The 25,647-nt window shown below is 32.6% G+C and overlaps 1 protein-coding gene across 1 annotated transcript; it reads right to left on the reverse strand.

The window, feature by feature from the left end:
- Nucleotides 1–46: 46 nt before the first annotated feature.
- Nucleotides 47–21,129, reverse strand: LOC140434481 (uncharacterized). Its single transcript, XM_072522783.1, has 9 exons — nt 21,023–21,129; nt 20,853–20,968; nt 20,447–20,583; nt 17,102–17,261; nt 11,127–11,379; nt 10,272–10,818; nt 7,426–7,486; nt 3,871–4,380; nt 47–280 (listed from the first exon to the last, which is right to left on the reverse strand). The coding sequence occupies exons 1-9, from the start codon at nt 21,051–21,053 to the stop codon at nt 107–109; spliced, it is 1,989 nt and encodes a 662-aa protein (XP_072378884.1). The 5' UTR covers nt 21,054–21,129; the 3' UTR covers nt 47–106.
- Between the last annotated feature and the right edge of the window lie 4,518 nt (nt 21,130–25,647).

The raw sequence follows: 25,647 nt of genomic DNA on the forward strand, positions 1-25,647 counted from the left end.
ATTCAAAGGTATATTGTTCAACCAACGTCTTGTTTTATACGCTAGATTTATGTCTAAAGAAGTTAAAAAAACATTTATTAATAATAACAAATACAACAATTTTCACTTATATCAAAAAAGACTTTAATGTTTTTCTCTGTTTAAATTTTGAAGGTTGTTCGTCATCTGAGTCGTAAATTATGCGTCTCCTGGAATCATGTATTCCTGTTGTATCTCCAAATTGCGAATTGTTGAAAAACTCGTTACCTATGATGGTAATTTGAGGATGTAAAGGCTTTATCTAAAAATGATATATAAAATATAATACTGAATAAAATATAATAATAAATAACGAATCGAAAGCTCTTTTTGTTATAAGCAGCTAAAAAAAAACGGCGCGTGACACTTGAAGAATGTCGACAGAAGTCACTACTTCTTATCGCACGTTATGACTATACGTGGGTTAATGAAATTTTATGTCTGCTTATCACTGAATCGTTAATATTCTTCTATAATAACACCACACATTTAAGTTTTTTACAATTTAAAAATCTTATTTTTTTCTTTAAAAATTTTGTTTAATGATTTTAGTAATTTTTGTTAAATATAATATAGAATTTATTCATCATTTACATTTTCATTATTATCTTGTATTTATGTTTAATTACTTCATTTTGCTTTGATTATATTCTAAAAATAAAACTATTATTATTTGTGATAAAGATCATTTCTGACAGTAGGATTTTGATAGGCGGGTGCAGCGGACGATATTTATGAGAGGTGTCCATGTCGAAAATCATATTTTCTTTATGAGAGGTCTATATGTCGAAGGTAACCGGATGCCATCATCTTTTTTATTGAGATAATTTGGCCTTTTTTCAATTTCTATGGCTTCTCGGATAATTCTTGATTTATAGAAGCGGATGGGGGCTATGGTTCTGGAGTTCTCAAAATCAATTTTGTGACCTGTATGAAGATGGTGTTGACCTAGAGCTGAAATTGAGTCGGAATTGCGAACAGAAATGGAATGTTCATAAATCATATTTTGGATTTTACGATTTGTTTGGGCCTATATAAGATCGGGGGCAGTCTGCACAATAAATTTCATAGACTCCGTGTTGTCTTTCATGGATTGGACAAGAGATGAAAGTTTTTGTTGAGGGGTAAATATTGTCTTTATTCCTATTGATTTAAGAATATTGTCGATTTTGTCAGTGACACCTTTGATGTAAGGAAGAAAAGCTTTCGTATGATGAGGGTCTTTGGGTTGAGATTGAGAGAGAGATTGATGTCTGTGGATGCTCCTATTGATGTGATTTTCGCTGTAACCGTTTTGGATGAAAGCTTTCTTTCTCCTAATCCATAGGGTCCTATTAAAATTTCATTCTGGTTTTCTTCTTTCCCCATTTCTGCGTTGAAATCGGGAAGCCCAAACAGTGAGTATGCTTTAACTAAAAGTGTGTAGGAAATTAATTGGCTGTCAGATATTCTCCATGCTTCATTCATCATTCAGCATTTTTAGCAGTACTTTACCTCCCACTCCTAAAATATGGTTTAGAGACCTGGACTCTAAACAAAAGTAATGAAAACATGTTAGAATGTTTCAAAAGAAAAGTACAAAGGTGAATATATGGAGCGGTGAATGACAATGGATTTCTGTTAATGCCGTTGTGGTGGAGTGATCTTCTCTAAAGCCAAATTGATACGCTTGTCCAATAATTCTTGATTTTATTATTCTTATTTTAGTCAGCTGTCTTATTATGTTATGCTTCGATAAGGAGTACCGGGAAGCATCTAAGTTACCTCAAGGATCCGCTAAGCGGTGCCTGTTTTCCCCCTAATTTTCCCGAAACATTTCACCCGTCAGACATAACTTTTATGAACAGGTATTGCTCGATGCTTGAATAGTCGAATATACTTAAAATGTGAAGAGGATGCCTTAATGGCACAATATAGAAACAAGGTTATAACTAAAACTTTCGGGCAAAATATTCCACTCATCCATTTAAGCATTCTCATTTCCGCTACGTGCATTCTTTTTTTCTCTTTCAATTCAACTGCCCAACATTCAGTTCCTGGTCATTTTAGATATATTATGCCTTGGAAAGGAAACCTATAGCAAACCTTATTGACTTAAAGAGAGCCTCTGACTGATTACAAACAGGCTTTACATATATTATATAGGGCACATTAAAGAACACACGCGAAGAAAGAGTGTAGGAGGAAGAAAAGCATATGGATAAAAAGCTCCAAATATTTTTATGGTTAGAGGCTTGGCTAATTATACAGAAAACAGGAAGCACTCCCGCGGAGAGCATTAAACAAATGATGGCTACAGAAATGATGAATTCTATACGGATAACTCATGAAAGAAATCGACTGTTTTTCAAATCAAAATACCATGTGTGTTACTCGTGGTATTACACCTGCCTTAATAACTTTGCTAGTGGTACTTTATAAACTTTGACCAAACTGTTTGGAAAAAATCGAAAAAAAAACTACTTTATGTTGACAAATTATGGTCTATATATGTGATAACGTTTTTCAAGGTTTTATCATCGTAGGTATGTTCCTTCTTTTAGCCAATCTTTTAGAAACTTTTAGCCAAGAAAAATCTGTCACCTGTTTAGAACATCGAATAAAATGCAGGATCCTTTGTGCAAAAAAGAAATAATAGTGTGTGCCTTCTCCATACGGAGGGTGCAACAGTCTACGTGAAACAGTTATAAAATAATTCAATAAAAGAGGGGTAGACAGTATAACATCCAAGTGGATGACAGCTACATCTTACATGAGTGATAGAAATGGAAATAGGGCAATACACCTTCTCTATCTCAATGATTAGATACTGTCCATAAGGGAGATTACATCTCCACTCATGCGTAGTCTAGTAGTATGTCTCCGAAGTAAGAAACTTCGGGGTATCCTACCAAGGGTACGTCAATGACGCCGTCATAACAGAGAAGGATAAGTTCGAAAACATCCTCTGTGAAATAATTAAGAGAGGACTGATTTTTACAAACACATTGCACAAAACTTTGGCTAAATCACCTTGGCAGGATTTACAAAGAAAAGGAAATTCAACGTTAAAACCATCACAATAGAAGAGAGTAAGGAAAAATGAGTGGTGGGACACGAAATTGCTATCGAATTAGCCAAAAGATATGCAAATACTCCTTTTAAGATACTGGGGCATTTTTGAGGAGTTAGTAACAGCTAATGCTGGAAGAAATCAAAATAGAAGTATATCGCAAAAGATCGGAACATTGGGAAGAGTTATTACAAATAATGAGAAAAATCAAAAATATTTCTAAGTAATCATAACTACTTGCGCATTTTAACAGAACTATTTGTTCAATGGGAATACAACAATACTTGTTGGCCATGTTGGCCTTGTTGTAAATGGAAAGTCGCCTGAAAACATTGAAGGCAGTAGATGTGACAGAATTCAGATTCAGTGAGGTAGAGGATGAAACGCTAATGTAAAGAAATCCAGAGTATGTTATCAGGAAGTATATGATAAATACGAAGATTTACCTAATATAAAGCCTCTAGATAAAATAAACTACATGGAAGGAAAAGGACTGCCTGAACTGCTTTAATCATTGAGAAAACACAAAGAAGGTGACTTTAATCATATAAGATATATTATTGAGGCACATATTATACGAAGCAGTTGACTTCTGCCCTAAACATAGTAACAGTAACTTTATTAGACTTAAGCCACAACATTTTCATTAGAAAGTGGGAATATTTTGCTCTAATGCTTAAATATTTTCAGTTCTACTATAATAAGAGATCTAGGTGAGCAAATTCCTCATATTCAGATTAAATAACTCTTCTAAACAATGATAGCAAGTTTATTAAGCTTATATTATTAAAAAGACTTACCTTTTTAAACTTTTTAAAGTTTTTACCATTGGTTTGGACCCTAGAATCAACTTCATCACGAAAACTATTCGGTCTTATCGAAAGGTCAGACAAAACATCTAAAACTATCTTATTCTTAAACAAATTAACGAACTCTTGTAGTTCTGCATTGTATTCATTTTTTTCTTCTTTCTTTATATGAAATGAACTGTTCTTTGAGTACCATACGGAACCGTCATCGGATACTTTAGTTATATGTCGATAATCTTCTGGTTCTCGAGGTTCGTCTTTGGTACATGATAACATATCTGTGTTATTGACTGGTTTATTAAATATACTAAGTAATGGATTATCGGACGATAATTTAGACGTCCCTGTTTGCTGTTTCGAAGATAAAAACGGGTTATCTTCAATGTTACTTTTTTTTGTTAGCGCCAAGTTACTAAACGGATTTGGTTTTGTGACTTTTTCTGGTGGTGAATCTTCAGAATCACTGTCTTCTCTAGTTTTTCTTTTTTCTCTCGTTGGTTTCTAAAATTAGGAAATAATTTAAAATACCTAGTTGAAAAAAGGTTTCTTCTGTTTTCGGCTATGTCTCTCGAATATATCATACTTATTATATTGATTAGTTACTACAGTAAAACCTCCCTTAACCGAAACCTTTTTAACCGAAACATCGTTTAACCGAAACGGCTGACAGTTTCAATAATTTCGTCAATAAAAAGTAAATGTTTGTCGCAAAACGTAAACAATTCCATTAATTTCACTCACCAATTGATGTTTATGTGTGTTGGGAAATCACAAAAACCAAGAGCTCTAAAAGATGTTTCCGAAAAGGCATTTTAAGGTATAGAAGCCAAAAAATTTCATGGATGTCGACAACTTTATTTTTAGAATGGTTTGAAAATGAATTCGTCTCAAGTGTAAAATCCTTTTTAAAATCAAAAAACCTCATCAAAGCATTGTTGCTTGTTGACAATGCGCCCTCACCCTCAAAATCTACAAAATGGTGACAATTGTCAGATTTTTGCCACCGAATGTCACAAGCTTAATCCAGCCGTTAGACCAGGGAGTCATAGAGACATTCAAGATACATTATAGAGAAGCATTCTTAAGACATCTGTTATTACAGGAGACGAATTAATCCAAAAGTGTTCCCGAAATTCTCAAATCTTTAACAATAAAACATTTTTATTGGTGAGCTGAGTCGTGGGCCAAGATCAAATCTTCAACTTTGGAAAAATGCTGGAACAAACTTTTTGATAAGATTTTGATTGATGATCCTGAAGAAGAAAATGGTAAGAAAACGACAGAAGAAATTAAACCTTTCATTAAAAATTTGCCGGGACATGACGAAATTAACTAAGAAGAGATACGTGACTGGTTAGCAGCTGATAACTCAGAACGTGAATTCATCGACCAGGACATCATTGATATGGTTCTTTATCAAGACAACCTGAGTATATCAGATGACGACCCAAGAGGCAACAGGCAGCACAAGACCGTCGACGAGATTTTCAATGCTTTAGAGGAAAGAATTTTATACAGTAGGCCTAATTAGTTAGGGACACGACTAGATTCTTAATTTTTGTTGTCATTACATAAAGTTTTGTCCTTTTCAGATTGCTTTACGTTTCGTCCAACAATCGAATGAGGCGAACTCATGACGTTCTGCAAATTAACGATGGAAGGAGAGAGAAACATCGTTGTCAAACGAAAACGCAAAAAATAGCAGATTTCTTTAAAAAAGCATGTTAAACTTGTTCATTTTCCTTAATTTTATTACTTTTTTGGATTTACTTATTAGAAAACATTACGAAATCAACTCATAGTATTTTTTAATAGCAATACTTTGATAAGAATATTATAAAAAACAATGTTATTTTTAACCGAAATTCTTGTTATCCGAAACGGCCTCCCCCCCAATTATTTTGGTTAACGGAGGTTTTACTGTATTTGCAATTTATAGTGTGTGTGTGTGTCCGTGTGTGTGTGTGTGTGTGTGTGTGTGTGTGTGTGTGTGTGTTGCAGATTCGAAGGCAAACGTATAGACAGAAAATATGTGTTAATTATATTGCCTTCATACAAACGCGCATATTTATATTTTTTATTATTTATAGTTTTACGATGAGTTTAGACTATCTATATATCGGAAACTATTTACACGATATTTATTAAGAATTAGTTTTTGAGGATTTCAAGTTATGACGAACTTAAAGAAAATATTTTGATGGTCATGCCATTTTCGATTATAACGGAAGTAAACAACAACTTTATTATTTTAAATGGAATACCCTGTATATTATTACATTTTTAGATTTTGTTTAAAATTCCAGACAAAAATTTATAAGGTACCATAGATCAAAACTTTGTAGTTTTTGAGATATTCGTCTTTTTTCAAAAATTTTGACAGATGAGACAATTTTTTTGAAGTTATTATCTCCTACATTTATAATCGCAGCGCATTGAAAAAATTTGCATACAAAGAGTATGTAACTTTCTTTCGGGAATTTTTATCACGCAATTCCACCAGCAAATAAGAATTAGTCTCAGGCAAACCCTGATAACGACCCAACTCAAAATCTGTGAATGATTCGGCATCTTAGAAATGAGACACAAATGAATCAGTGTCAGTGTCACTGGGTGATGATAGTGCAACGGTTGAAGTACTCTGTTAATTTTTTTTCTTGGAGCTTTTAGAGAGATCAATAACTTCCTTTTTTTCCCATGATAATTTTACTCGATTTCTAACTTCTCGGACGTATCAGTTATAATTTTTCTTCGGCCTTTTCTTCTCATTTTGAGATTTTTTCGGGGTTCTGCTTTAGGATAACCAAAAAATTGTTCTGGACTTCTGATAACCTGAAGTTTCTCGTTGATTTCGACAATTTCTTCATTGTGATGAAAACCCGGCTCTTTATTTGTCAAATTTTTGCTGTAGCTTGGCTAATATTCTTTACGATTTGTAAACCCTCCTCTAATATTTCATTCCTATCGGTTACGTTACTAAACAAACACTTTCATCAAAGACGTACGTATTGATTGAAATGCACTGTTCCGCATTTTTTGAAATCTGCCTTTATGTTACTGGAGATCATAGATTTATCAAATGCATATTCCCCACATTCCGCGATTTGAAAAATTGTTACTGGTATTCCTGGATTTCTCATCATCCATGAGTCCATAACACTGTTACAGAATATTTTAAATGGGGCATAAACAGCAATATTGAGTGGCTGCAATTTGTTGGAACAATGTGGAGCTAAGGTAAACATGGTAACTCTGTTGTTTTTTTGGTAAATTTAGTGTCTCAATGGAGAAAAATGGCTTTCATGATTATCCGAGATCAGTTATGTTGGATTTGTTTTGAAACTGTTTGAGTGTTGTATATAATGCCGCATAACAGCCACAAATAAATGATTAATGCATTAACACCTGTGACACCTTGGACCTTGCAACTTGGAGTAGAAATAGTGCGAAATTAAAAATACATACATCTTGTATGTATTATAAAGTCTATCAGCTTATCTGCAGGATGTATTAGAGATGGGAAAAAAATTATAGAACTATACTAACCTTAGAAAAGAATCCGCTGGTTTTGTCTTTAGAAAATTCGGCATTATCTTTACCATTTGAGCTAAAAGAGAAATACGTTTTTATTACTAGTATATACACTCAACATACGATCTATCATTGATCATGAAATCTCTAATTTTTTAATTTGTTTTCATTTCATTTTTCAAATTGGCCAACAACGAACACGGTTTAGTAGAATATCCCAAACTTTTTCTTTTGATTTATATCATCATGAAAGAGATAATAATAGAAGTGCGTAAAGGAAAAGAAAATAACATGGGTAATGCAAACATGAAGATACTATGATCTCACAGGCTTTGAACAATGTCTTAATATGGTAATAGCAACTAAAAAAAACCAAAATGTATGGCTACTTCTTAATAGTCGATATAATATGAATAAATTAAACTAAAATGTATAAGATAACACACGACTTATTATGAAGTACTGTCCAGCAAAAAGGCCTAAAGTAAAACAAAATAAATATTGAAAATGACAAAAGTGAAAATACTACGAATAACCGGCAAAACTTTATATGTTAGTAAGAAAGGTAAAAAAAATTAGAAAGCAGTACGAAATGGATCCGGTTACTACATAAGTATAACAAAAGAGAATAGAATAAATAATATATTAATAAAAGGGTGCAAAAGAGAATAGTAAAAATATCTCGTGTCAAATTAACAATAGGACGAAGATGTATTATGCAACCTAAAAACACTGATGTGGCTGTAGAAGATACCAAAGACTATTAAGAATAATGAAGAAGTAACTCAAGGAGGAGGAAGTACCAAGTATCTCAAAACGACAAAGGCCTGATTATACTGCTGATTTATTTTTCATGTACTCTTTACTACAGGAATTAACATGGCAGATAAAATTGAGAAAAACGATGAATTAGTAAAAAATCATATTTAAATTAAACAGATTTCCGATATCTATGATTTTCTATCTATCTATCTAATTAGCCTTCTTCGGTCCATCTTTGGACATAGGCCTACCCAATCCTTTTTGTAAATAACATTTGTTATTTATAAGTTATAACATAGTAAAACCTTATCTAATCTAATAAAAGAATAAGATGATACGTCAGGCGAAAACGCAGTTTGTCCGGGACAATAACTCCTAGCGCCACTTAGGAAAGAAGCCTGAACTGCCAACTGACATTTCAATCTATTAAGTCAATAATCAAAGAATATAGACGCATACAGAAAAATCTTTCACTGTCATTTTGTAGCTTCGGCAAGGGTTATACACAAATCAACCAAAAGTTGATCATGATTTTAGTTCCTTATTTGTACCACTAGGGAGCGGTCCTGTCAGCGCTATTACTGCTTCTAAAACAAGAAAGAGTGGGGCAACAAATGCAACCTTAGATATTTTTATATCTACATGCCGCGTGGTCGTAGAATAGCATTAAATTTTTGCGTTTTATAAAAATTTTTGAAGAAAATAAAATATTATTTTAAATTTTAATAAATGAATCTTTTTAGAAAAAATATTATGATTCAAATTTTTAATTTAAATATGTACAAATCTACAAATAATATAATTAAAACTCCCTTCTTATAAACTATAAACAAAATTAATTAAAAGTCGATCACCGGGAGAGAAAGCTCAAAAACAATTTCTGATCTTGTTAGTACGCTAGAACTGCTTTTTACCACATACACCAAAGAATTATTTTTTACAATTTGAAAATTCGAAATTATGAGGTATAATTTCGAATTATTTTTAAATAATAATAATTTCAAATAATGCCTCACTAGAGCTCAACAAAGGAATATGAGAAAAAAAGAAACCCAAATCCCAAGAAAACCAAATTAGCAACACCCGAGGATAAAAAGAGACTTCGGGACAATACCATCACCCCCCTCGTAACAGAGTTGCTAAGAAACCAAGGGACTCTGACGAGCCGACTAGGTCATAAAGCACCGTGACAAAAGTATTCAGAATGGTGGTAGTACACAGACACCATCCTGATACTCAACTAGATCGGGCTTAAGCAAATTTGATCATTAACAAACTGGAGCAAGCACTTGATGAGGCTCCTATCGGAGGTCAAAATGAACTTCTGCAGTTCCAAAAAAGATCGTTTAGCGAAGGGACCCTGTGGGTGAACTGTACAAAACAATGGGTGACTGATGTGGTAAAGACTATTGAGGGCCTGTGGGAGGGAGCAAACTTAAATATAATTGATTCAAATAATATACCCAAGCCCCCCATGGTCCTCACTCGCGTCCCCGCGACGTTTATTATTTTAAAAATTTAATGAGTGCCTTTAGATGACAATTGATTGGATCCCCCGACGGGTAAAATTACTAGTGACACTATACAAGAGAATATATATTATGTAACCGATCTATACACGACAACTTATATAATCCCTTAGATAAACAGTGTGTACTGATTATTTCTTTACAGTTAAGAACCGGCTCTATTAATATTGTATACTGATAATTTATAATCGACTCACTTCAAAGGGAGAAGTTTAATAGGTTTATGGCTGAAGTCACACGTCAGATAGAGAAAATTTTCAAACTCTTTAGTATAATATCTAAAATAGATCTGCTGCTTTGAGTTATAATTCGCAAGTGAGTCGAGTCGGCCGATAAATGAGTTGTATGGTGAAAGATAAGCTCTCGTGGATCAGTTACAATAAATATAAGCAAGCAGATGAGCATAGACGATTTCATACAACCAAATCTAGTTTAATTTTATTAACTAAGACTTTAAGACTGTCGGACTTTAAGAAACTAAAAACGTATACGAATGTACTTAAAAAGAAAGATATACATTTTTAATAAAAGAACAATATTTGTTTAAAGCTTAAAATTGTATTTAAATACCTTTTAGTGTTTTCCCTATTTTCTAACTTTATTTTCTTAAATGGATTATTCTCAACTGGGTCTGCAGCAAGTCTCTTCACAGTATCATTATCTGTTTCTGTGCGAATATCTCGTTTTTCAGTCTCGACATATTTTTCTTGAACTTGAACAACCTTCTTTTGAATTGGCGGTGCTTCTAACTGATCTGGATCCAAAGTCTCAGCAATAACCTTAGATATAATCGGTTCAGCGATAGAATTTTGCGTTTGGGTATTTTTAGCTAGTAGCTTATGCTGACTGGGTTCCTTATTGGTGGTCCTAGCGAACACCTCTTGGACTCTATTAAATTCTGGATTGCAATCCTTTTCGCACGATCCACGGATAATAGCCATAGCGATTTCTTGGATTGGAATAGTACGTTTGTTTTGTTTCGACAAAAGTTTGATAATATCTTTATATGACTTGTCATCAACATCTTTACGACTCTGCATAACGAGAAATTCTTTTGATGAGGCTGCTATTCTCTTGAACTCTTCGCAGTTATTTTCCCATGCCACACAAGATCCTCCTATATCGAAAAAAGTTCAATAAACATAAATACGATAATGGCAAGTGTGCAGTTTTTAAGTAATCTAAAGTATTTGGGAACATTGAACATCAATGCCGTGATAAAAAAGAAGTAAAAATTTATGGTGCATTTTTTTTAAATGGAACAGTATCGAAAATAAACATACATATTTGAATCAAGTTAATAAAGTATAGTAATTAAGCTACTAAAACGATGTGAAATCTACATACAGGGTGAGGCAAACAATTTAAATAATGGAGCAACAACAATCTATTAAAACAATTAACAGAATTAAAACCAGCACAAACCTGCTTTTGATATTAACTCTTCTACCTGCTTTCTTTCCTGTTCTAACGTGAACAAAAATATTTTATCTTTAAACAGATTCTTTCTATCAATGCCGTTTTTGAATTCAACCTTATTAAGTAATCCTTCAACTAATGGTGGGTCATTATAAGCACTAATGTCAGGCGGACGAAGATTTTTAGATACATTTTCTGCGAATTCCTTCCAAAAACCTGGCTCCACGGTTGGTTTATCTTCTAACAGAGCATGTAATACCTAAAAAATAAATAATATTAGAAAACCCTCTTAGAACTCTATAGAACCCAGAATCTTATATGAACCCAGTTACCAGTAAAGCAGTTCTACAAAGAATGGGGAAAGATGCCTGAAACCATACTACATGGCACGTAAGGAAAGGTCTAGGAAGAGGAAGGATATTTTCGTTGCACTAACTACGAAAATGGTTTAACTTAACTTCCGAACTGTTTAAGGTATTGGTAAATAAAGTCAGAATAGCCTTGTTAGTATCCTAAATCCATAAAGGATAGGCACTACAAGAAGAATAATTTATCTATTTATAAATCTAAAATTATTATTAAAAAACAAATATTGACTGGAGGTGGATGATACTAAATGATAATGATTATACTTTGTTTTATATGAATTGTTTATAAACTGTTTATAAAAAGTACTTATAAATACTAGGAGGGCAAGGAGGATTTTCTGACTATGGTAAATTATAGTTTTTGTATTTTAACAAATAAATCAATTTCAACTGATCTTGATTCTACACCAATCAAATGATAAATACCTTTATGACCCAGAAACAAATTTGTGTAATCGACTTACTATCTCTATGTTTTGTCGTCGATCTATCATCATCTGATGAGTCCCAATCTAGGGCGGAACATATAGTGTGCCTATCAAACTAACCTACTGACATTATAAAATCACGACTGTTGACTATAATTAAACTATACAGTACATGAATCTTTCATCTGGACATAGGCACTAACATTAAAGTAATTGTGGCAACTGCGCTTTCTTAAGGCCACTGCTGTGGTCAAGGCAACCTGTTGGAAAATCATACAATTCCAGTGGCGTGGTTATTTCATTATTGTTTTTAGAATTTTGAATTATTTTATTATAAAATAATTCTATCATTACATCTCTGTTGGTGCCTTTGCCGTTCTGTGAATTTAGTAATTACCCGACCTTGCCTTGCTATTATGGGAATATAGGTACGTGACATCGTACGATTAAAGCTTTTACCAAATGAATTTCTTAAATACACACATATCATTGAAAAATGATTCATGTTATCTAAAAACTGTCATCGACACGTAAATATGTGCTGCGACGGCGAAGATAGTACTACTATGAAATTCATACTTGTTGTATTACATTTTTGTCGATTATTGGGAATGAAATGGTGTGGATAATATCTTAGTGTGAATTGTATAACCGGTAAATGATCAATCAATCGGCAAAAATGTTATTCAAAATATGCGAACAGTTTTTGCAATTAGTTTTTATCGGTGTTTTTATAGTATCAGCTGTTAAATTTGTGTTCGATTGCTTTGTCTTAATAGTAATAGTTTTCGTACTTATTCGTAATTAGTTTTTTATTTTTATTTTAAAGTAAGACAAAATATTAGGTTAAAGTAACACGATATCCCGTATATTTCATCAGTTTTTCGTAGAATAAAAATAGATATAACCAGTGGTATAAGTTCATGACATCAACGTCATAGATACGTCTTACAAGAGAGAAAACAAATTATCTAGAAGGTATATGATCGACTAAAAAACACTACCTTCAACGGAAGCTGTTAGTCGCTATTCTTTTTTAAAATGAGTATCAGTGGCAACAGTTAAAAGTATTGTGCGTGAGAAAAAACTAACAAATGGTGTTAAACCTCCAGCTGCAACTCAGTGCTCACGAAAACCTGTTAAGTTCGATAAAGCCCAAAAAATCCTCGGCAGAACTGTACATTCATTTTTCTTTGAAAATAGGGCTACAACTCTCAAATCTACGTGAATTATTATGAAAAGCATTACAAGATCTTAACTTTCGATATACAAAACGATGCCGGAATTCCATGCTAACAGATAAGGAGGAAATTATATCATGGCGACGTAATTATCTACGCTCAATTAGGAAATATCGTCCATGCACAACAAGCCTTTGTTGAAGGTTAATTGACAAGATTGCGAGCGCCGTCAGGAAAGGGCCCGCGTCTACCTGTCGCTCATATTGGCAAAGATACTGGTTTTCTACTGGTCTATTCAATATTTATTCCGAAGAAATATTTAATAAATGTATGGAAAATGCAAATGAGGGCATAAAAATAAACGGCGAGTTAACAAACAATATAAGATATGCCGACGACACGGTGATCCTTGCCAGTACCATAGACGAATTACAGCAGGTAATGGAAAGAGTTTATTTAGTTAGTGAGGAATACGGCCTGAGCCTCAACTTCAAGAAGACAAAGTGGATGCTGATAAGCAGGAAGCAACAGCCTGCTCGACAGTTACGGATAAGTAACATACTAATTGACCATGTAGAATCTTATGTGTACCTTGGCACCAACGTAAATGCAAAATGGGAACAGGCCACAGAAATTAAGGCGAGAATAGAACGAGCTAGAGCAGCATTTAGCAATATGAAAAAGCTCCTCATAAGCAGGGATTTGTCTCTTCCCCTAAAACTACGACTAGTTAAATGCTACATTTTTCCGATCTTACTGTATGGTGTGGAGGCCTGGACGCTGACGGAGACGCTCACGAGAAAACTAGAAGCATTCGAAATGTGGGTGTACCGACGCATTCTTCGTATATCCTGGACCGAACATGTCACCAACACAGAGGTAATCCAAAGAATCGGAAAGGAGAAAGAAATCGTGAATACAATTAAACAAAGAAAGCTTGAATATCTAGGCCACATATTGAGACACGATAAGTACCGTCTACTGCAATTGATTGTCCAGGGAAAAATAGACAGTAAGCGAGGGCCAGGCAGGAGAAGACACTCGTGGCTCCAAAATCTGAGGAAGTGGTTCGGGCTCAAATCGGTCGAACTATTCAGAAGCGCCGCAAATAAGATCAGAATTGCCATGTTAATAGCCAACGTTCGCAACGGACAGGGCACTTGAAGAAGAAGAAGACTGGTTTTCTGCAAAATGGTGTTCTTGTTTTTATATCGAAGAAAACTGGGGACTATCATGAAGACATGAACGCCATATGATTCGAGAAGTAGTTCGTGAACATTCTCTAGCGTGCCGACAGTAACTCTGTCATAGGATTGGATAATGCATCTCATCACAGCCGCCTTGTTAAACGCATTCCAACGATGAATGAGAGAAATCCAGAGCTGGCTACGAGAAAAATATATTTCATTTGCAGAGGACACAGTCAAAGCAGAACTAATGTCAATAATTAAGGAGCATCGTAGGAGATATCGTCAATATGTTGTTGATTTAATGGCTAGACTTCGTGGTATTACTGTTTTGAGAATTCCAACTTACCATTGTAAGTTGAACCCAATTGAATTAATTTGGGATCAAATGAAGGGATATGTTGCCTGAGAGAACGTAACATGTAAAATTGGCGATATTCAGCGCCTATTACAAACCAGTATAGATTGCATGTATACTATACATTGAAAGAATGCTATTGACCATGTATTGAAAATAGAAGAGAAAATGTGGAAGCTGAATGGGATAATGGAAAATGTTAAAACTAAACCTGTAATAGTAATGATCGGCGCCAACGAATCAGAACACTCAATGAATTCTCAGGATTCTGATGATTTATAAACCAACCGGTAAGTAAAAATTTTAATGTTTAATATAAATATTTTTATTGTTGTAATATATTTTTTATCCAAGACGGTTAATAATGGATTTACTTTATTTGTGCTAAATATGCTAGGTATGATAACGATAATTTTAAATCACAGAATACAAATTAATTTTTATTGTAGGATTATCTATTTAACTATTTATTAATCTTTTAAAAATACATAAAAGGCTTATTTACGACTAGAATAAAATCGTGGGTCAGATAGCCAAGAGGCCGAGACTTCACTGTGAATGATTTAGTGAATTGATTGTTCAAATCCTGACCAGAAAACAAAAATAATTACGTAACAGTATAAAGACTAAATAGTCTGCTACTTGACCCAGAATACGATGGTGTATCGTAATATCTATGGATAAGAAGTACTACAAACGATAGGGGTTTGCGTCTTAGTGTTACTCACTCCACCTCCCATCCAAATGTTTGCGCTTAAAACAAAAACAGAATATAAATAGTTAGAAATAAAAACGTTTTTACTAACAATCGTTATATTTGTTATTTGGCAATTAATTATTATTTAATGAAATTATGAAAAAAAAAACGTTCTACCTATTTTCATTTTATAAAATAAATAAAAATCTCTCAAATAAATTCAAATTTCAATACATGACTTTTAAGATACCTTTATGACACGCCACTAATAAAGAGTAAATAATAATAAAGAATTCGCATAAATTGTGCTGACCAAATATTCATTTGCTAAAACGTATCGTGAATTCGTCTGTTGTTACGGCTGGCTCATTGAAAAAAACCGCATATTACCCATTAAAATGTAAGGAGAGCTATCAAAATGTTGTGAACCGATATTATTTTGCTTTTCTTATTAGTAAACGGCGTATTTAACTTACACCTCGTACAATTCGAATATCGTATTACATTTATTAGTCACATTTTTTAATTTATTGTCAGAGCAATTGTAGGCTTTCGCTTAGTGTCGTGGGATATTGGCATAGGCTCGAGAAAGCGCAGTTGCCACACTTTCCTCAATGTATATTACCTATGCCCAGCTGAAAGGTTTATGCACTGTATATACCAGTACAAAATAATAAGCATTAAATGGCATTAATCATAAGTAGAATATTGTTTCGCAATGTTAGCGTATGTCGATAGCATGTTATTGTTTACATATAAGTTGAGTTACGTTAGGTTAGGATACAAACAAATAAAATAATATAGTGAATTTAAATACATTTTATTAAATGTTTATTTAACTAAGGACCGAAAGGCACCTCATCCTATCACCAACCTATTTATTATTACAGCTGGTACCAGGTAATATTCAGGTGTCATTATTCTTTATTTGCCGGTTCTATCCAGCATGTCATGAAAATGATTAATTCCCTAGTTTCTCGTGGTTTAAGTAACTGTTTAAGTCACGCTTGATCCAAATGAGGCTTAAGAACAAATTGTATCTGAAAGCCACTAACATAGATGTAGAATGTACACAAACAATCTTTAAAGTAATAGAGTGGAATGATCTATGACGCAAAACAACCCATTTAACTGCAATCTATAATCTAGAAGCTGTTTTGAGCATTTAACGAGTGAAACAAGAAAAATATAAATGTGCATGTGTGATTAAATTTGTGAGTGCGGATTACTTTATCCATTAGTCTAACTAAGACTATACTTAGTTAAATTGTTTAAATCAACAAACAACTCACTCTTTCTTTCTCCCCTTCCTTTTACCCTAACAGGGTGTCGGATCAAACAACACACTCTACGTTAAAAAATTTAATTATCAAATTTTCCGTTCACAAAATTTATGCCACTGATTATATTTTGCAGCAAGTGTCTTTATCGGGTTCTTTAAAGAGTTTTCGGCAATGATAGTTTTATTTCTTCTGTGTACTTGACAGGCTTAAATTGGGCGAAGTGTAGTTATGATCTTAGCCAAATAATAGTACAGCATTTTTAAATCTGCCTAAGTGAAGAATTAATACACTACACATTAGTAAGATGTTAGTATATAATTTACTGCATAGCTTTAAGAACAGAGTATGTAACATACAATTGAAGAATAATATCTTATATTTTAGCTGTAATACCTTCTTCTCTTATATCATCTTATACCGCGAAATATAGTAAATATTCTACAAAAAGAGAAGATTAATAAAGAAACTGCATTGCTTACCTTGATAGTTAGGCTTATTTTTTCTACAGTAAGATGTGTGCATTCCGCATTCCAGTTATCTACATATTTACCCTGAATATGACTTAAATACTTTTTTAAGGCTTCTTTTTGAGTGGTAGGTTGCTGGGTAGCTGTAGTAACAAGGTTCATTTTTCTAAAGCTAAAATCAATATACATAATTATTATATAGTTATATTTTAAAAAACACTGATATTGTCAGCATGTGTGCACATTACAATGCATATCGCCCTGCATCAAAATCCTTCCCATTTGCCTAAGATCCATATCCAAATTGACTTGAAAATCCATAAAATCGCGCTACATTACTTTCTTCCAGTCCTTCTTAGAATACTACATTACAGATCAACTAGACCCAAGTAAAGAGACCAAATGCAAAATTGAAGTAGCTTGCATAATGCTTCTAAAAATTAAATTATTCTTCTGTAACCACAGCTTAAAACTAAAATTACGTCAAGGACAGATCAAATGCTATATTTGATCAGTGTTGTATTAAAATAAGAAAAATTTCATACCTAGGGCATGTTCTTAAAGGAGATCGGTACAGAATTCTTCAGCTAATCATGAATGATAAAATCGAGGACCATAGAGGAATTGGAAAGAATCAGATGCCATGGCTCAAGAACATTCGTGACTGGGCAGGAAAACGCAGCGCCCAACAACTATTATTATTAGCTGCAAACTGTGAACAACTCAATAATGTAATTGTAAAACGTTAGGCGGACCTAATATGGTACCAAAAGAAATAACTACAAATCAGTGAATTAAATTTGGGACACTGAGGTGGTTGCTGAAACTCAATACCGTGAACAATTCAATAATGAAGGAAAGTTTCATTTAAATAGTCGGTTATAGACAGTGAAAAGAACAGTGTAGTACCGATCTTCTTGAAGACCAGAATGACAGGTTCTTGGATCACTTTGTAGTGTGGATTAGAAACTAGTGAATTAGGTAAATTACTTAAACGATATGTAAGATACTCATTGCGGAGTATATTGTTTGTATATATTAAACTTAGTGTCAAACATATAGATGTAGAGGTACGAGGTACTACTATGATGAGCACCCAATAATAAATTACTTCTGGGTGAGCATGTATATGCAGCAATAACTAACAGACATGTCGGACCCTCAGTGCAAGACTGCAGTAAGTCAGAATAAGTAAGTTTCGAGATAAAGTGAAATAAGACACAAGTTTTAAGAAAAATTAACATTTAATTATAATTTTGCATGCTTTTCAGCCTATATTACATTAACCAAAAATAGAAATTTAAATAAAATAATATTAATGCTAAAAAATTAGGAATTTCAAAGTTAAAACACTTTTGCACTGAGAAAATTGTTAATCACTACACATTTAGTATTAGAATTTTAAAGTTACAACACTTTTGCATGGAGAAAATTGTAAAAAGTGTACACACATTTTCTGTTAGTTGTTGTTCTCTTCTCGTATATCATCTTGGGCCAAAATATTTCTATAAAAACTATGGTGGGCTACTAGTATCATACCCGAATGGCATAAGTATACCAAATCTTTCTTTCTGGACATTTGAATTTTTCAATATTTTTATTTAAATTCAAAACAAAATGAATACAATAAAAATATGCAAATCAGGCTACCTTGAGTACAGTGATTAACAAAACGATTGAAATTCACTACCTTAGTAAAAGTTGGGAATTACGGGGGGGCAATATGATAAGACAATCGCACCAAAAGGTTACATGAAGATTTAATACAATTTGCGATTTAGTTTTTATAGAACAAATTTTCTGAGAATAGATATTTTTAACCTGTCAGTATTGTTAATACACAAGTTTTAAGATAACTGTTTTTCCTTTTATAAGAAAAAATACTTTTTGGCTGTAAATAATGACATCGCACACATTTTATGGAAAATATAATGTCACACAAAGGACATAAAACTTACATGAATAGATTGGTCTCGTAAATCTTTGTTTATTGTCTCGGCAGTTAATGGATTATGTAGACACGCTGTATATTAAAATTAAACACCACAGATATAGATATTAAAATAACAAATATCTTACTTTTTTCGTACCTTTCATTGCTAACCATTGCAATGTTCCGTGCAAAACTGTTGTAACTCAGTTACATTAGAATTACAACAGTTTTGCACGGAACTTATTTAAAAAAACGCAAAATAGTTAAACTGTCGTTGTTGTAATATTTAGCTGGTTAAACATTTGAAAGTTACTAAAGTTTTACAGGGGATAGATATGCATGTTTACAATCGAATTCCATGATTACTTCATTTTCATAAAATTTTGAGTCACTGCAGTCTTGCACTGAGGGTGCGATGTTGTTAGTGTCCAGATCATTAAATTGAGACAAAAAGAAGTTGGTAATCATCAATCTATAGCTCTCGCTGTTAACAGTGATGGCTTGGTCAACATATTTCTCAAAGAAATATGGACTGATGACCTCGCCATCCCAAAATCCACATTAAATAATAACTTTTTTGAGATATATTGGATGCTCTTTGATCTCGTCTGGATTGATATTATCCCAAATTTGACAATTCTGTTTATTGACATACATGTTCATCCAAAAATTAGTCTCATTGCTGAATATGATTTTTTTGATAAGAATAGGTATTTTTCCCAGAGTGTCCCAGAGTCCATTTAGCGAACACTTGTTTATGGTTGTTTACCTTAATCTCTAGTTGAATTTTGTATGGGTGCAGGTGCAAAATTTGGCAAGTTGTGGTCTGTGAAAGGCTGAATTCTTGTAATTAAAGTGAAATATGCTACCTAGGATTCCTCTGCATACTCACACAGACAGTGGCGATGTTTTCGGCAGATCTTACACTTTGTCAATGCATAAGTGTTGGTTAATTGTATACTGAACCAGCTCCAAAAGATGCATAAAAAAATAACCCCCCAATAAAAGACTAAACCAAGTGTAATTGATTCTTTATATCATTTCAAACAAAAAACCTAAATAATCTTTTTTACAAGTGGCAGATAATTTATTAACAATTTATTGTAAAATAAAAAATAAGTTAAAATAGGTATTGCAAACACTTTTTCTAGGTAAATTTGGCAAAAATAAACACTTTTTGGCCCTTGGCATTCTTTTGACCATAATTTGAATCTATTGCATACTAGACTTGGTTCATATTTTTTTATTTAAAAGTTAAATATCTCATGAAATATAGATTATACATACTAACAAACTTACTGTGTGGCTTATATTGTAAAGTTAATAATTAATAATTAGATGTCACCTGTTACAGAAATTAAAACATTTAGACATTGAACAATTTAAAACTAAGCTACTTACAGTGCTACAAAAAAAATACTTACATATATTTACTACCCAGTCCACCAAAATGTATGGTATCTTTGTCTTTTAGTTGCACTTCAACATTAGGTGCCAGTTCTGTACCATTAACTGTTGTTTTATATTTTGAACCCAAATCTGTAATTGCCACTTCATGATTCTAAAATTTAAAATACATAAAAAAGTAAAAAAGAAAAATTAGATGAGTTAAAGGAAAGTGAAGAAGTAGAATTTTAAATACAGAAAACATATTTACAGTACTCTTCTTTGATTTCTATGAGAATCCATACTGATAATTAATAAGACATTTTGAAGAGCAAGAATTTACAATAAAAGAAAAATAAGCAATTTGTTCACCTGGCTAGATGATACAATGCAATAATAATTATTGATTTCCAATTCTTTGCGACCTACTTATATTATACTTACTGAAATGCAAATTTTAGCATGTTGTTTGCTTATGGAAGAATCTTTTTCCAGCAGTATATCACATTTCTTTCTACCAATAATAAATACATTTTGGTTAATCAGATAGAATGCTGTATCTACAAAAAAAACAGTTATAACGTTTACTTTTTATTAATTATTATAATACTAACTATTATTAATACTTTCTAAAAAATATAACATTTTTATTTCAATACATATACACACAATTAAAAATATACACACTACTCACTACTTTAGATTTGTTATGACTTATGAGTGATGACAGATTTATAACCCGCCAGTGTCATTTTGATGCGTTGACTTTGACATCCACTTAAATTTTGGCGGCTTTTCTACTTCTTTTTAACAGGTTACAGGTTGCGGAACGAAACGTTAGGACCTTTCCTTTCCAGACAAAGAAAAGAAGATATTATACTTGTCGTATCTCGTATTTTATTCAACATTAGCCTGAGAAAGATGTAAAGGAAGTGATGCTAGAAACAATAACGGTCCATTATTAATAGGAGCATACAAATATTAGTATTATGTCGAAAACATCCAGAATTCATAATCTATTCATAATAAGAGAATTCATAATCAACTATAATTATACACTTATACTAGGTACAATATACACTATAATTTATAGTGCTATACTTATACTACGCTAGGTACTATTTATACACTATAATTATAGAATAAGACACTAGGTGCTGAGATTATCAGAAGAGTATATCACAGCAAAATAGAATTTATTTTGGAAAATTTATTAAAAACAATCATAAAAAGAAGGAAACTGTTTAAAACGTTTTTTAAATCCGTCTTAACATATGAGATCAAAATAAGTAAAGGGGTTAGACCAGTAGCGCACCTAGAATTTGCCTCTGGGGGGGGGGGGGTTTGGTTGGTCACCAAAATTTTTTTTATGATGTTACCTCCATTTTGAGTCCTTAAAATGTGTAAGTAACAGTGTCGGAATAGGGTCCTGGGGGGGGGGGGTTTAACCCCCAAAACCCCTTCTCGGTGCGCCACTGGGTTAGACAGGGACGCATATTGCCTCCACTGTCGATTAATTTATTCTACGAAAACATATTTAATGAAGCCCTAGATGTAGATGGTATAGATGAGCTGGCCCATATAGTGAAAAGGGTCTTTATATTACCCATGTAGGGAGCTAAATCATGGCAAATAATAAGAAGTAATGAAAACTGATCCTGAAACAGGGAAATACGAAAAAAAAAAACAAGAAAAAAACAAAATCAGAGGGCCAGGGCGTTGAAATACTATATCTACTTAACAGCTGCTACTACTTAGGACAAACACATACATGAGGTACAACCAGGGCCGCCAAGAGGGATGAGCGGGCCCGGGTAAGAAGTGAAGAGTGGACCCACAGTAAAAAGTGAAGAGAAAAAAAAAATGATTTAATTTTGATAGAAATAAAAAATTATCAATAATAAATAATAATTATCATTAAATAAAAAGTGAAGCGCAAAAAAATTATTTAACTTCTATAGAAATCAAATTATCAATAATAAATAATAATAGAGGTTGTTTGGCGTAAAACTTACTGAGGTCACTGGTTAAATGATTAGATTAATAACAAACAAAATGCAATATTTTGATTGTGAATAAATTAGCAACTAAATGAAAAATCACGAAAATACCTAGTATAACTTATTAATGTTATCTGCACAAAGAAAAACATTTACCGTTTGCGTATGGTGTATTAATTGCAGCTAGCGGAGTAAAATAGGTGCTGGTCCACTATTAAAATAGTAGCCCCTTGGTAAGTAGTAAGTAGTGGAGATGTTTACAGTACGATGTCTCGTTTCCATCTTTTTGTTAGCATTTGTAAGGATAAAAATCCGTACCTAAAAATTCTAAGGGGTGGCCACAAGAAGCGGACATAAATTAGAGTTTTAAAACGGTCGCCCAACCTTGTTACCAAATTGCGTATACAATTCCGCAGAAATTTGATAGTCTAACAACACGCGAATTTATTTAAACTTAAAAACAGATTTTAACATGTTAGCCAGTTTGGCAATGAGAGTTTACTGAATAGCAGATAATAATATACTGTAATATTTTAGAGTAAATAAGTAATTAAAATATATAATTATTAAACAAGATCATATTATAATACAGTAATAAAAACATTGAATGTAAAATATGTAAATAAATACTAAATACTTTCCCAAACAGAGGCGCTTTTCGAGATTTCTGATTAGCAAAAATGTCTATAATTTTCGAAAAATCGTATGATTTTACCTCATAATCGCATCATAATCATGCTCAATGCACAAACTTGCTAGGCCAGTTAACCTATCCTGCTTCATTGTATTTCATCTAGTTCTTCTAGTTCACGATTCTTTAGTTGTCTGAAAGAAAACTAAAGGATCTTTCCGCTTATGTGACTGTCACCGGTAATGTGTAAAATATTTTACACATTACCAATTTGGGATACTTAATTTTGCTAAGTAAATCTATTTTAGAAAGTTGAGATTCTCCTATTATCATTGTATATCGCTTTCAAATGAAAAATTTCATCTGTCAATTCTTTAATGATATGGTCTTTATAAAACTAACGCAATATACCAATTTTTTGAAGCGAATGTTCTATCCTGGCGTTGCATTACTTTTTTCTCTACAGTAAAATGCTAAGGCGAGCGTCACGGAACTAGCGCCACAAGATTGCGTCAGTTACGGGTAACAGAACTAGCGCCAAAAGATGGCGTCGTCATGGGTAGCGCCTTAAAATAGCGGTTCTTTACATTGATTCACTACTATCGATCAATTCGTTTCTAGTCATCTTATATTTACTTACTTATTATTAGGTTTGCGTTAGGAGCAAACATAGTAATCTATTGCGTTTATTTAAAATATAAAAGATAAACAAATAATAAAATTACTTTATTCAATTTTAAAAATACCGAAACCACGCCAACGTTTTTTCTTAATATTGCCGCCATCTTCATCTCGGAATGTCCATAAAATGTTAAATAGTAAATGAATTTCATTTGACGCATAAAATATTGCTTATTATACAATCTATGACAATATTAAATATTTCACAGCGAAATATTATATCGGTCTTAACATTATCAGTCTCGTCACCACTAGGCCTAGGCAAGTGATCAAAAACTCTTGCAAGTTTCTTGCACCGTTTTTCTAAACTTGGTGTAAATTCTGGATTTATTCCATCATTGCTGACAACTAATTTAGATTCTTCAACATTGGAACAACATGAATTTCTGATTTTTTGTAAACCTTTTAGAAGCACTGATATATTTTAAATCTCCATATCCATAGTTATCTGACTGCACTGTAGTATGTGACTCCTGTGGTTTATTGCTGTTAAATTTTTAAACCAAATCGATGATTTAGTACACATGTATGTTTTTATTTGGTTTAAATTTGTTTTTAATTCCTCTGTTATATTTAAAACTTCTTCTACAGCTTGATTAATTCCAGGTAATTCATGTGTTCATTAAAAATTAGTTCTTTGGTCTGATCGACGCAGGGCCCGACGCGGGGCCCCCGGCGGGCCTGGGTACAATAACAAAATAAAAAAAATATCAAATACCTACTATAACTTATTCGTTTTCCACAAAAAATTGATCACACACTCATAAAGTTGTTTATTTTCTGAGGCTAGGATTGACATAATAACAGAGATATATACTTACATATCTCTGTAGGATTGACATAATAACAGAGATATGCATAATAATAAAAAGTGTTGTAATTTTAGTTTTAGGAGGTTATTGGATAATATTTTATATTGATATATAATAATAATATAAAAATAGAAAAAATATGACTCCTTTTTTACTACAATATTATATGAATATCTCTTGAAAATATCCAGTTTACAATCAACAAAATATAATATATTATATTCTTATAATGATTAAAATTAAGTTATTAAATTATATACGCTTTGTTTTTTTTGTTTCTTTCAAGTTTTTAATATTTGAATATTTATGAAAAAACAAGTTCTTATAAACAGCTTAATATTTTGCTGAGATTTATCTAGTCTTCAGTAGATGTCGCCTTTAAATAATATAAATTAAAGTAAAATAAAATAAAAATAAAAATTTAAATTCAAATTAAACTTAATATTTATTTTAAGTCGAATATGTATTTTTAAAATAAATAATAAATAAATGTTTAATTAACATTCAATTCTTTATTATATTTATTGGAGTAAATTTAACTTTTTTTCTCAACATTTTTTAGGCTAAAAAGGAATACCCAACTAAACCTAAATATAGAAATGGTAAGTACCTCTTATAATATCAAATAGTATAGATGCGGATGATCAGCTATTTATTAATACCGTCTTTGGTACAGAACTATCAAATAACATTTTATTTCTCTCTCTCCAATGGCGCTACAACCCAAATCGGGCCTTGGCCTCCTCCAAACTATGCCTCCAACCTTGTCGGTCCCGCGCCGATCTTCTCCAAGTTCTCACGTCTAGCAAATTTTGCGCGTCCGCTGCCACTTCATTCTCCCATCTTTTCCGTGGCCTTCCTTTTGGTCTTGCGCCCTGCATTTTACTATCAAGGGCTCTTTTCGTCAATCTTTCTGTCTCCATTCTTACTACATGACCAGCCCAGCGAAGTCTCTGATGTTTAACGAATTCTGAGATCAGTGTCTCTTTGAACAGTTGGTAGAGTTCATGGTTATACCTGGATCTCCATATTCCGTTTTCGTTAATAGGTCCAAATATCTTTCTTAGGACTTTTCTTTCGAAGACTTCCAGTTTTCTTTTTGTTCTTCTGTCATC

This window comes from Diabrotica undecimpunctata, chromosome 2 (assembly GCF_040954645.1).
Source record: "Diabrotica undecimpunctata isolate CICGRU chromosome 2, icDiaUnde3, whole genome shotgun sequence".
Classification (NCBI taxonomy): domain Eukaryota; kingdom Metazoa; phylum Arthropoda; class Insecta; order Coleoptera; family Chrysomelidae; genus Diabrotica; species Diabrotica undecimpunctata.

What these genes read in the sequence shown, in the direction of transcription:
- LOC140434481 (XM_072522783.1), bottom strand. Translation starts at nt 21,053, where the DNA reads ATGTTATATTTTTTAGAAAGTATTAATAATA. An exon ending in AGAGTTAATATCAAAAGCAG is followed by an intron (nt 10,819 to 11,126) that starts GTTTGTGCTGGT and finishes TTTTCGATATAG; the next exon opens with GAGGATCTTGTGTGGCATGG. An exon ending in CCAGCGGATTCTTTTCTAAG is followed by an intron (nt 4,381 to 7,425) that starts GTTAGTATAGTT and finishes TCCTAATTTTAG; the next exon opens with AAACCAACGAGAGAAAAAAG.